At 40.0% G+C, this 12224-nt stretch overlaps 1 protein-coding gene across 1 annotated transcript; it reads left to right on the top strand.

The window, feature by feature from the left end:
- Positions 1-10142: 10142 nt before the first annotated feature.
- LOC121803249 (GDSL esterase/lipase At2g23540-like) lies at positions 10143-12008 on the top strand. Its single transcript, XM_042202931.1, has 5 exons — positions 10143-10456; positions 10533-10663; positions 10785-11033; positions 11121-11376; positions 11500-12008. Exons 1-5 carry the CDS (start codon positions 10207-10209, stop codon positions 11721-11723), a joined length of 1110 nt encoding a protein of 369 aa, XP_042058865.1. The 5' UTR covers positions 10143-10206; the 3' UTR covers positions 11724-12008.
- Positions 12009-12224: the final 216 nt, after the last annotated feature.

The raw sequence follows: 12224 nt of genomic DNA, 5'->3' as shown, positions 1-12224 counted from the left end.
TGAAGCTGGCTAGCTCTGGCACGAGGCGTGACGCCCACTCACCGACCCGCGAGTGGGCGTCGTCATGCTGACGCAATAAATAAAAAAAATTAAAATCGATTTTCTGAAAAAAAAAACTAGAAATAAAATTTTTAAATGGTAAAAAAAATTATTTTTTTAAATTCTTTTTATTCTATAAATACTGAAATTACCTCTTTCATTTTACACACAAACACACTATCTCTCATCTTTTTTTCTTCTCATCACTATCATATCATCTCTCTTTGCTCTCCAATTTCTGCAAAAATGTCCGGTGACGGAAACTCCGGGGCGAGGGAGGCTTAGACTTGAACGCGTTTATCGACTGGGGGGCATGTACAATGTTTTGGGTGCTTCCGGTTCCGGTTCGTCGCTGGGCACCCAAGGCTCGTTGACGCCGGCGTACCAAACACCATCTTTTCCAGTTGATGCATACTATCGTCCATCCGCCCCGAGGTATGGGCAAGCGCAGGGATTATCCCAAATTAGGGAGAATATTCCGGAGGAACACACTCCGGAAAACCTTCCGCCCGGAGCTAGAAGAGGAGGACACGGAGGAGGACGAGCCAGTAGAGGAGGAGGACGGGGCGGTGGAAGCTCCGCTAGTCGCGGATCCGGAAACGAGGAGGAAGAGGAGGAGGACGAGCCAGCAGAGGACCTAGGCCGTCATCCATACAGCTCCGTGGAGACGATGGCTCTGTTCGACTCTTGGACCAACACGTCGTACGATCCCATCGTCGGGAATCAACAAACCCGCAAGTGTTTTTGGGATAAGGTCACCGACGTATACAACAAGCAAAAACCGAAGGGGACCTTCCGCCGCAACCTGAAGATGCTTCGCAGTCATTTTGTGGGATCGACAAGCGTGAAGCGGATAATTACCAAAGCGGAGCTAGTGGAGCAGGCATTCTAAGAGCGGCTTTGCGAGTCTTTAAATCCCGACACCAAAAAAGATTTCAAACATGCCCGATGTTTGGCAGTCGGTCAAAGAGCTTGATAGGTGGGTTGGCGGTATCCAGTCCAGCACGGGCTCGAGCTCGAAACGCACGAAGCACACATCGGGTGGTCAATACTCGTCTAGTGAGGGCGGGGAAGACAACACCTCACAAGAGGTTGAGTTCCCGACATCCGATGCAGGGGGCTCCTCCGGTACACAACGTCGGCCGCAAGGGAACAAGGGCCGTCGGCCTCCCTAATGTCCATGTACTTCACCGCCATGATGGTTGACACTTCCCGCATGACGCCTGACCAATATCAAGCCCATCTTGCCGGCATTGCGTATCTGGCAAGACAACTTGGTATTCTGCCTCAAATGGGTGCACCGCCACCGCCTTCGGGGGATAATTCGCCGGCGAAGTAGTTTTTATAATTTAAGTGTGCAATTTTTAATTTCTAGTATTTTAAATTATGTCTTTTTTTATTTTTTTAAGATTTTAAATTGTAATTTTCTTTTATTTAATGAAGTGTGTTTTTATTAATTGAATTTTTGGAAACAAAAATAAAAAATGAAATTGAATGAATAGTTAAGGGATGAGATGGTTAAGAGATGGAGGGTTGCAGATGTCGTCTCTAGTTAAGAGATGGGATAAAAAGTGTCGTGAAGCCCATAAATAGTGAATGGATGAGACAGTATTAAGAAATAGATGTGGATGACCCAAGTACTATCTGTTTTTCTGCTCTTTCTAATACAATAGCAGTGCGGCGGAATGAGGGAGTGGTTTCCACAGAGGAGATGCATAAATCTTACTTTCTTTCCCCTGTTTGCTCGAGTTCAGTTCCAGAAAATTCAAATTGAAACAGAGAGAGAATGCGATGGAGACTCGAACTAAATGAAGCTTTTTTCTTTCTTTGTTTTTCTATTGGTAGAGCATTCTACTGACTAGCCATACAAAGGAGGCCCAAATTTCCAAAGGCAAAAGGAATTAAAGCAAGAAAAAGGGTTTCTTAGGAATAAGACTTTGCTTTCTCAAAAACCCAAAATCCCCCCAACTTAAGGAGGGAAAGGGCAAGACCATTTGCTTTAATCAAACATTCAAAAAATGAGAAAAGAGTATTGTGTTTAATTTTAAAAATTGGAAAAAGTAAATACTCCTATAAAGGATGGGCTCATAGAAAATGAAATTGCAAAATGTTACGTTCAAGATTCAAGTTTGCAGAAACCTCAAGAAAAGGAGGAATCAAGAGAAGTACCAATATCAAGGGAAATCAAAATGACTAAGAAAATGCCTTAGCGAGGAGCAGACACAGTGTGAGCAAGCTATGAGCTCCAAAATTTTGAAAATTTGTGCTGAGACCAGCATCTATCTCTCTCATTTTCAGCAAAGCAGACCTTCCACAACCAATGCACATTTACTTCAGTTGTGAATTGGTAAACAATTGATAGCATTTTCCCTCTTCTCCAGTGGAATTATTCTTTATAGTAAAATACCGAAAACCCAAACATAAATTGAAGGGGAAGGACAAATTGAAGTTTTCAATTGGTATCGCAGCAAAACACAGAAAATTGTTGATCAGCTTAGTAAGCTGATTATCCCAAAAATCTAACTCGCTCATTTTCAGGGCACAAATAAATTTGAAAATATTTAGGATCCATTTTATAACGGAGCGGATCTGCTCATTCACATAATACACCATTTCATACTACACTAATAAAATAATGACATGTGGATATTTATTAAATTAACAAAATAAAAGACTAAAAGATTAATTATCATCCTACATATCCTCATACACCAACTTACTGCCATACCACTGTTTTAACTTTAATTTTAAAGATGCTTGTCCCACAGTAAGAAAGTAATAGTACCAATTTGTGTAACTGACATCGCATTTTTTAATCAATTTTATCTTCCTCTGATATCCATTAGAAATGCTCGATTCTTTTCTGTTACGTAGTTGCCTATCAGTAAAAAATGAAGTTTAATAATGACAGAGATATTTTTGTTCTAAACAATGGTACAAAGTTCAGATCTTTCTATATATATCGTTTTTAAATTAGTCAAACTATAATACTTTTTGTGAGCATTTTTCTGAATAGTTAAAAATAACCGATGCAGCACCTAATAACCATTTTTTTCTTGTCTGTTTATTTCCAGATATACGTCTTCTTTCTCGAGGAACAGAAAGTTGGTGTGAAGACAATGAAGACCTACACTAATAGAATGAAAGAGGAAGGTGTTCATCGGGCAATCTTAGTGGTCCAGCAAAATTTAACACCGATTGCAAGATACTATGGGCTCAAGCGAGGGCAGGTTGTGAAGATCATACAACCGAGTGAAACTGCTGGACGTTATATCACCTACCGATACGTTGTTTGAATCATGGGAAGCTCTGTACCTGCTGATCTTGTCGATGACAGCAGCAGATGACGAAAAGGCACAAAGCAGTTGAGAAAACACAAGGCTGCAAGCCTGCAACACAGCTCCCAACTGGAAATATAATCTTTTTGGTGGTGTAATTGAACTCCACAATTTAAAGGGCAAACAAGACCTCCACAATTTGCATTGCCAAAACGCTATGAGCTAACTTTAAGACTAGATTTCTCTGCTTGCACTTAACTTAGAGAATTAGAAGGAAGAAAAAACAATCCTATATATATATATATATATATATTATTGCATGGAACTAATTGAACCAAATTCAAAGCACCTCATTCCATTAAAAATTGGATAACAATTACTATAACAAATTGAAGCAAGTTCAAATTTTGATGAATTACTTACGCTTTTACTTTGAATAAATGAAAACTTGGAATCGTTCTTTATTTGAAATTGAGAACGAAGACTCTGCTCTCTTTATGATTTGTAATGAGAATTGAATTAATGAAACCTCTAGGGTTTAAATTTTAGGTTTTAGTTTGTTATTTCCTTTTTTAAAGAATAAGTATATGGCAGTAAGTTGGTGTATGAGGATATGTAGGATGATAATTAATCTTTTAGTCTTTTATTTTGTTAATTTAATAAATATCCACATGTCGTTATTTTATTAGTGTAGTATGAAATGGTGTATTATGTGAATGAGCAGATCCGCTCCGATTTTATAAGGCCTTACACTTTTGATAAATATATCGGCCCGCCTTTTTAGCTCGGCCCAAAGAAAAAAAGTCCAAATATTTACTATTCTTCTAGTTATATAGTACTACTCTACTACCACAAGATGTTGATCTGAATATAAATCAGCTACCCAAAAATGCCCTCCCCATGTATCGATTTATAGTTACTACCAATTTTTATGATTTGGATGCAAATGGTCATAGATTTAAATGCAGTGAAATTTTTATGCACAGTAATATAAGATACTATTATACTTTTATATAGTTTTACATGTTGTTTGTTACGCGAGTATTCTAAGCTTTGTGTTACTTTTCCGGACCTCGGGTTTTCCATGTTTTAATACATTAAATAAACTCATCAATAGATTAGATGGATTAATTTAATATACATTGAAAATAAAATTCAATCAGGATAACTAACTCAAAGTATATCATTGTCTTCAAACTTTTCAACCTTTCCATTTTGATTAAGATTTAGTACAGATATTTTTCTATGATTATTACCAACTGTAATATTATAGTAGTATACTGATAAATTTTATTTATACACTATGGAGTAATAAAATAATGAATTTTATGGATTGCAAAACTGTAAATAAGTCAAAAATTGACAAAATATATCATTATTCTTAAAGATGGTAATCGAGAGAGGTATAGATAAGTTGGTAAGGCATATTGAGAGTAGGAAGTAGAAAGAAAATCTTTCTTGTATGTTTTTCTTGTTGATATGAAATGCTCATCTCCCTAGTATTTATAGGGAGATTTGAGTCCCTTGGAATACAACAATTAAATGTGTATTGGAACTACATCATGCTAGGGACTCTACACTCTAATAAATATGGGCGGCCATCTAGGAACTCTACTGTAATAAATGAGGGCGGCCATTTATGATTTCTTTTTCCAACACTCCCCCTCAAGTTGAGCAACGGTGTCTCCGATACTCAACTTGCCCAGAAATTCTTTGAAGACTTTAGGACTCAATGCCTTGGTTAGCATGTCTGCAAGTTGTTCCTCAGATCGGACGAAAGGAAATTCGATAATCCCGCTTTCAAGTTTCTCTTTGATAAAGTGACGATCGACCTCAACATGTTTGGTCCTGTCATGCTGTACGGGATTTTCTGAAATGCTAATCGCAGCTTTATTGTCACAAAAAAGCTGACTCTTCCGAGTGGGCGGAAAGCCAATTTCTGTTAACAATCGCCTAAGCCAAAGTATCTCCATCAGGCCACTTCTGATTCCTCGAAATTCGGCTTCTGCACTTGATAGAGCTACAACTTTTTGCTTCTTGCTTCTCCAAGTGACAAGGTTGCCCCCAACAAAGGTAAAATATCCTCCGGTAGATTTTCTATCCACCGGATTGCTTGCCCAATCAGCATCGGTGTATCCATCAATCTCCAGATCTTTCTTCTTTTCTAAGAATACCCCATAGCTGGCTGTTCCCTTTAAATATCTCACAATTCTCATGACAGCATCCATATGGTCTTCCTGAGGCTGATGCATGAATTGACTGACAACTCCAACTGCATATGTGATGTCGGGCCTAGTATGAGAAAGATAGATAAGTTTACCTACTAACCATTGATATCTTTCACGGTCTGTAGGCTTAGCTCCATCCACAATCTTCAATCCATGATTGGGTACCATTGGCGTTTCAGCAGGCTTGCAGTCCAGTAGGCCCATTTCTGCTAACATGTCAAGAACATACTTCTTCTGCCTTAGAAATATTCCGTGCTTGGATCTCAATACTTCAATTCCTAGGAAGTACTTTAACGCTCCCAAGTCCTTCATTTCAAACTCCCTGAAAAGATTCTCCTTTAGATTTTGGATCTCCTCGGCATCATCTCCTGTTATGATCATGTCGTCAACATAGATTATTAGACATGTCATTTTGTCGTTCCTCTTCTTTAGGAATAGTGTGTGATCTGAATGGCTCTGTTTGAAGCCATGTTTGAACATTGCCTGGCAAAATCTTCCAAACCACACTCTGGGGGATTGTTTTAACCCATAAAGAGTCTTCCTAAGTCTGCACACCTGTCCTTTTCCAAATTCTTCACAAAAACCTGGGGGGACCTCCATATAGACTTCTTTGTCTTTCTCAAGTTCTCCATGAAGGAAGGCATTTGTAACATCAAACTGGTATAATGGCCATTCCTTACATGCAGCTACAGATAGAAGTGCTCTTACTGTATTTAGTTTGGCCACAGGGGAGAAAGTTTCTTCGTAGTCTACTCCATACACCTGAGTATATCCCTTAGCAACCAATCTTGCCTTGTATCTCTCGATTGAACCATCTGCACGTCTTTTTATGGTGAAGATCCACCGACATCCTACTGGTTTCTTTCCCGGAGGTAGAGTACACTTTTCCCACGTTTCATTTTTTATCAAGGCATCAATCTCCTTCTTCATGGCTTCCCTCCAGTGCTTGTGTTTTATTGCCTCTTCGAAGGACTGCGGAATCTCTTCTTCTTCATAAAGTGCAGCTTCGAACGCCCTAGCCATTTCGGTAAGGTGTCCCTGGGTGAGATTGGCAATGCTGTATCTCGATTTCCGCCCTTTCCAGTCTGGCGAATATCTGCGGGGAGGAATGCCCCTTGTACTTCTTTGGGGCAATCTGTCGTGCCCTGTCTCTTGTTCCGTCGGTGGTTCATTTGTATCACTTCTGTTTTTCCTGTCACTGTCAGTGGTTCCAAGTAGGGTACTAATATTGGGATCAGAAGCTTTTACCTCAGGATTCAAGGACTGGTCAGATAGCTTGGCAGTGTCCTGAAGCGGCACGTTATGTTCCTGTGGATTTGACTGCCCGGTGGTACTGCTAACTTCCTCTGTTGGACCGATTTCTATGACAGGATTTTGGTCTGATAGGGTAGTTTGGTTGTTTTCCCCCTGAATATCCTCCCCCTGAATGGTTTCTCCCCACAGAGGTACCCAATTTAGTGCGTCACTGCTTGGATTTTCCGTCTCACTCTCCCCCTGACCACTAGATTGGCTATAGAAGTACTCACTCTCAACAAAGTCACAATTCATAGTGACATACATGCGATCTGTTGACGGGTCATAACATCTATACCCTTTTTGATTTTTCCCGTACCCCAAGAAAACACATTTGACTGCACATGGTGAGAATTTATCGCGATCATGTTTGGGTATGTGAGCAAAGACAGTGCAACCAAAAACTTTGGGTTCAAGATTGAGAGAAGAGGGAATTGAGTGTTTTGAAGAGAATATTTCTAAAGGGGTTTTGAAGTTTAGGATTCCTGTTGGAAGACGATTTAGAAGGTAAACGGATGTGGCTATGGCTTCAGGCCAGAAAGATTTCGGGATGTGGGACTCTATTAGAAGTGCACGGGTGATCTCAAGGATATACCGGTTTTTCCTCTCAGCCACCCCGTTTTGTTCAGGTGTGTATGCACATGTTGTTTGGTGAAGGAGACCTTTTTCGGTGAAGAAGGTTTTCATTCTAGAGTTCACATATTCTCTCCCATTATCAGATCTAAGGACTTGGATTTTGGTGTTGTACTGGGTTTGGACAAGGCTATAGAACTCAGTGAATTTTTCAAAGACTTCTGATTTTGATTTTAAAAAATAAATCCAAGTCATACGAGAAAAATCATCAACAAATAGCAAAAAATACCGAAATCCTTGACCCCCGGTAACCGGAGCAGGGCCCCAAACATCAGAGTGAACTAAAGCAAACGAAGATTTTTCTCTAGTTTTGTTCAACTTGAAGGAATGTCTATGACTTTTAGCCAAAACACATGTTTCACAATTCAAAACAAGTGAAGAAGAAACAAGTTTGGGAAAGAGTAGACGGAGATATCCTATAGATGGGTGCCCTAACCGACGGTGTAAGAGCCAAACCTGTCTTTCATTCAGTCCATGAGTTAGCAGCGCAGTACTGTGTTGGGCAATCTCATCTACGTAGTACAGTCCATGTCGCTCAGTGCCACGCCCAACTATCGTCCCCGTCATGATATCCTGTAACATGCAAAAACGAGGCTGCATTAGAAGTTTGCAGTTAAGTTCTTTCGTGACGTGACTCACTGACAACAGTTTGTGGGACAAAGATGGAACATAAAGACAATTTGAGAGGCGAAGGGTTGGTGATATAGATATAGTTCCTGCCCCCTCTACTTGTGCTAACTCTCCACTAGCTGTTTGGACAAAAATTTTTGTGGGTTGAGAAATATCGAGGAAGTCCGATGCATCAAAGGACATGGTATCGGTTGCCCCACAATCAAAAATCCAATGATAGTCTTTAGGTCCTATGTTTGAGGAAGATGAGTACGCTAAAGCTTGGAATTTGTTTGTACAAGTAATGGAAGGCTGAAATTCAAAATGTCGGGGTGTATTTTCATTTTTGTCGAAAGTTCGGGGTGTATTCTCGGGAATTCGGACAAAAGAGGGGGTTTTATGCAATTTTTCGGTCAACTGGGGTATGTTCCGTAATATCGGAATTGGCTGGGGGAGAATTTGGGAGGAAATTTTGTGGTAGGGTTTATTTTGAGATTTTTTCAAACTTGGGGGGCTAATTTGCAAAATGGAGGGGGTGTTTTTCCAAAACTCCCAAATCGGACCCTTCTTCATCCCCCACATTTTTTTAGCTTGAGGGGCTATTCCTCCACATTTCTTCCTTCTTCTCCGCTGCTCAGCCGCCACCGCCGCCGCTGCAGCAGCCGCCGCCTCCGCCGCCGCTGCAGCAGCCGCCGCCTCTGCCGCCGCCGTCGCTGCAGCAGCCGCCGCCTCCGCCGCCGTCGCTGCAGCAGCAGCTGCTGTCGCTGCAACAGGAGCAGCCGTTTCCACTGCTTCAGCCACCGCCGTCGCTACTCTAGCCGCCTTCTCTTCATTTTCATCTTTAGCGGCTTCCTTTTCTTCGTCTACTGCAGCATTTTCCTCCACAGGTAACTTGGTTTTCTCAATTGATACCTCAGATGGCTTTTCTTTTGAAAGCTTCTTTTCAGCTTCTGAGGTTGGTACCTGCTTGTCAGTAGCTTTTGGTTCCTCGGGTTTCTTCTCTGGTGTTTCAGAGGTTTTCTCCGGCTCGATCTCAAGCTGGGCAGCAAGCAGCGAGTGCTCCACTGTAGTAGGAGTAGACTCTACGCCGAAGTTCTTCGGGTGGTAGGATTTTTGGTTTTGATTTGTGTTGGCTTTGTACACATTAATTAGATTTGAGATAGACTCGATCAATAGCTCGAGGGTGTGTATTTGACTGACCTCCATTTGAGGCTTTTTGTTGATTTCCTGCTTTGATACCATCTTAAAGATGGTAATCGAGAGAGGTATAGATAAGTTGGTAAGGCATATTGAGAGTAGGAAGTAGAAAGAAAATCTTTCTTGTATGTTTTTCTTGTTGATATGAAATGCTCATCTCCCTAGTATTTATAGGGAGATTTGAGTCCCTTGGAATACAACAATTAAATGTGTATTGGAACTACATCATGCTAGGGACTCTACACTCTAATAAATATGGGCGGCCATCTAGGAACTCTACTGTAATAAATGAGGGCGGCCATTTATGATTTCTTTTTCCAACAATTATCATTAATAAAAAAACAAGGAGAAAATATAAAGAAATTAAAAGGGAAGATAGACAAAAACAGAACTCCATTCATGTATTGTGCACCATTGTTAGTTCACCATTTTATCACCTTCCAATTTATAACTTTTATTTCCTAATCATCACATTCCCGCAGAATTATTCAAACCCCATCCACCAAACACACCTAATTTAAATTTTCACTAGAAGATTCTCAATTCCAACATAAACCTCTATATCTACATATATTAATCTTAAATAAATACCACATTTGACTTGAGTTGATACAATCTTGATCAGCATAAACCGCCATATATACACGTAATGATCTTAAATAAATACTCCATTTGACTTGGGTTGATACATTATTGCTTATCATAGAAGCAACTATCTATTTTAATCCAAATCACGCTAATATACGACAAGTCTAAACGTTGATGACCTAACCCCCATAAAATCCTCTAACTTTTCCTTTCTATATAACTCGAGTCATTAAACCACGATTGCAATTCCATTTAATTTGTAGTTTCACACTATCCAACAATCAAATAATCCAAGTCCAAATCACTAAACTCTTATTATTTTGTCCTATTTGATTTGTGTCATGGCGTTGAGGTTGCATTGCGTCGTAGTATTAGTGTTGCTCTTGATCGAATATGGGATTTCACAAGATATAGATTTGACAAAAGGGGCATCATTTATTTTTGGAGATTCATTGGTCGATGCTGGTAATAACAACTATTTGCAAACATTGTCCAAGGCCGATATCACACCCAATGGTATTGATTTCAAGGCTTCCGGTGGGAATCCGACCGGCCGTTACACCAACGGAAGGACCATCGGGGATATCGTGGGTAAGTCTCCTTCTCTTTTTTATGTTTTAACGAATCAACGTGACATAGGGCTAAATATCTTTTCTCAACGTGTTAGGGGAGGAGCTAGGGGAGCCCCGTTATGCGCTGCCATTTCTCGCCCCCAACACCACCGGAAGAGCTATATTGTACGGCGTCAACTATGCATCCGGCGGTGGCGGAATCTTGAATGCTACCGGAAGTATCTTTGTAAGTAAACTTTGAAACATGCATCAATCACAAATATCACATTTAATTTAAGGACAATTGAGTAACATGGCATATACTAATTTATTCTAGTAGTAATAAAAAAAATGTTATAATCTGACAGGTAAACAGGCTATCGATGGACATTCAAGTAGATTACTTCACCATCACAAGGAAGCAAATTGATAAACTGCTAGGGGCATCAGAAGCAAGAGACTATCTCCACAAAAACTCAATTTTGTCCATCACAATAGGGTCCAATGATTTCCTCAACAATTATCTCCTCCCCGTCGTCTCGATGGGTGCAAGAATATCACAAAACCCCGATGCCTTCGTGGACGACATGATCAATCATCTAAGAACACAGCTGACGGTGTGTATGTATGCATGTGTTTTGCATATTAATTGATCGTATTCGAATTGGTGTATATAAATAAAATAATGAGAAAATGAAATGCAGAGACTGTACCGATTAGACGGAAGGAAGTTCATAGTAGGGAATGTGGGGCCCATCGGTTGCATCCCATATCAAAGAAGTATCAACCAATTGAAAGAGAGTGAATGTGTGTCGTTGCCAAACAAGCTTGCGCAGCAATATAATGCTAAGTTGAAGGATCTTCTGCAACAACTAAATGAGAATCTTCCCGGCTCCACTTTTGTGTATGCTAATGTCTACGATCTTGTGATGGAACTCATCACAAATTATGCCAACTACGGTAAGGATTCTTCTCTATACACAATTTCGTTGGGATTAGATTAATAAACCAAACATAATAATAAACACCTTTCAATCAAAATAATAGTAACAAAAGAAATGGTTACGTACATGGAATGTCCAGGATTTACAACAGCAAGCAAGGCTTGCTGTGGCGACGGCGGGCAGTACGCGGGAGTAATCCCATGCGGGCCGACGTCGACCAAGTGCTCGGACAGGGACAAGCACGTGTTCTGGGACCCATACCACCCCAGCGAGGCAGCTAACCTTCTCATCGCCAAAGAGTTGCTTGACGGCGACCACAGATATATCTCTCCAATCAATCTTCGCCAGCTTCGAGATCTTTAATTTTATTTCCACTTTTTTTTGCATTTTCATTATTCACATACTCCATTTGTTTCTTAATGTACGTAATTCTTGTTTTTTTTTCTTTCTTTCAAACGTTTGTTAAAAGTTAATTCATATGTCGGTTGTTTTTCAAAAATTTAATGTGGTTACGACCTACTAAAATTAGGCCTCGACATATGAATTAGATAAATGTGACCATCTATCAATACGTGGATGCAACATCATCCATCATATGATCACGTCAACATTGAAAGTAGCTGGAATTCAAAATGAACGAGTAGTTGAACCAAATTACTTAGTTATTATACCATATTTATTTTCGTAAAATAGCTATTTATTTAATTTTACTTTGGTGCGGTTACAATCCACACTCAATAGTAGTACTATTGTTTTCCATATGGGCCGGAACGGAACGAGTAGTAAATTGCATGAATGTGGGCCGGAAATTGAAATGATGTGGGTTGATTTGTGAAGGCCTTTCCAACAATTTTCTGGTTGATG

The sequence above is a fragment of the Salvia splendens genome, chromosome 5 (assembly GCF_004379255.2).
Source record: "Salvia splendens isolate huo1 chromosome 5, SspV2, whole genome shotgun sequence".
Taxonomy (NCBI): domain Eukaryota; kingdom Viridiplantae; phylum Streptophyta; class Magnoliopsida; order Lamiales; family Lamiaceae; genus Salvia; species Salvia splendens.
The sequence above is the reverse complement of the archived record's forward strand: the minus strand, read 5'-3'. Positions and strand labels throughout refer to the sequence as shown.

What these genes read in the sequence shown, in the direction of transcription:
- LOC121803249 (XM_042202931.1), top strand. Translation starts at nt 10,207, where the DNA reads ATGGCGTTGAGGTTGCATTGCGTCGTAGTATTAGTGTTGCTCTTGATC. An exon ending in GACCATCGGGGATATCGTGG is followed by an intron (nt 10,457 to 10,532) that starts GTAAGTCTCCTT and finishes TCAACGTGTTAG; the next exon opens with GGGAGGAGCTAGGGGAGCCC. An exon ending in CACAAATTATGCCAACTACG is followed by an intron (nt 11,377 to 11,499) that starts GTAAGGATTCTT and finishes TGGAATGTCCAG; the next exon opens with GATTTACAACAGCAAGCAAG.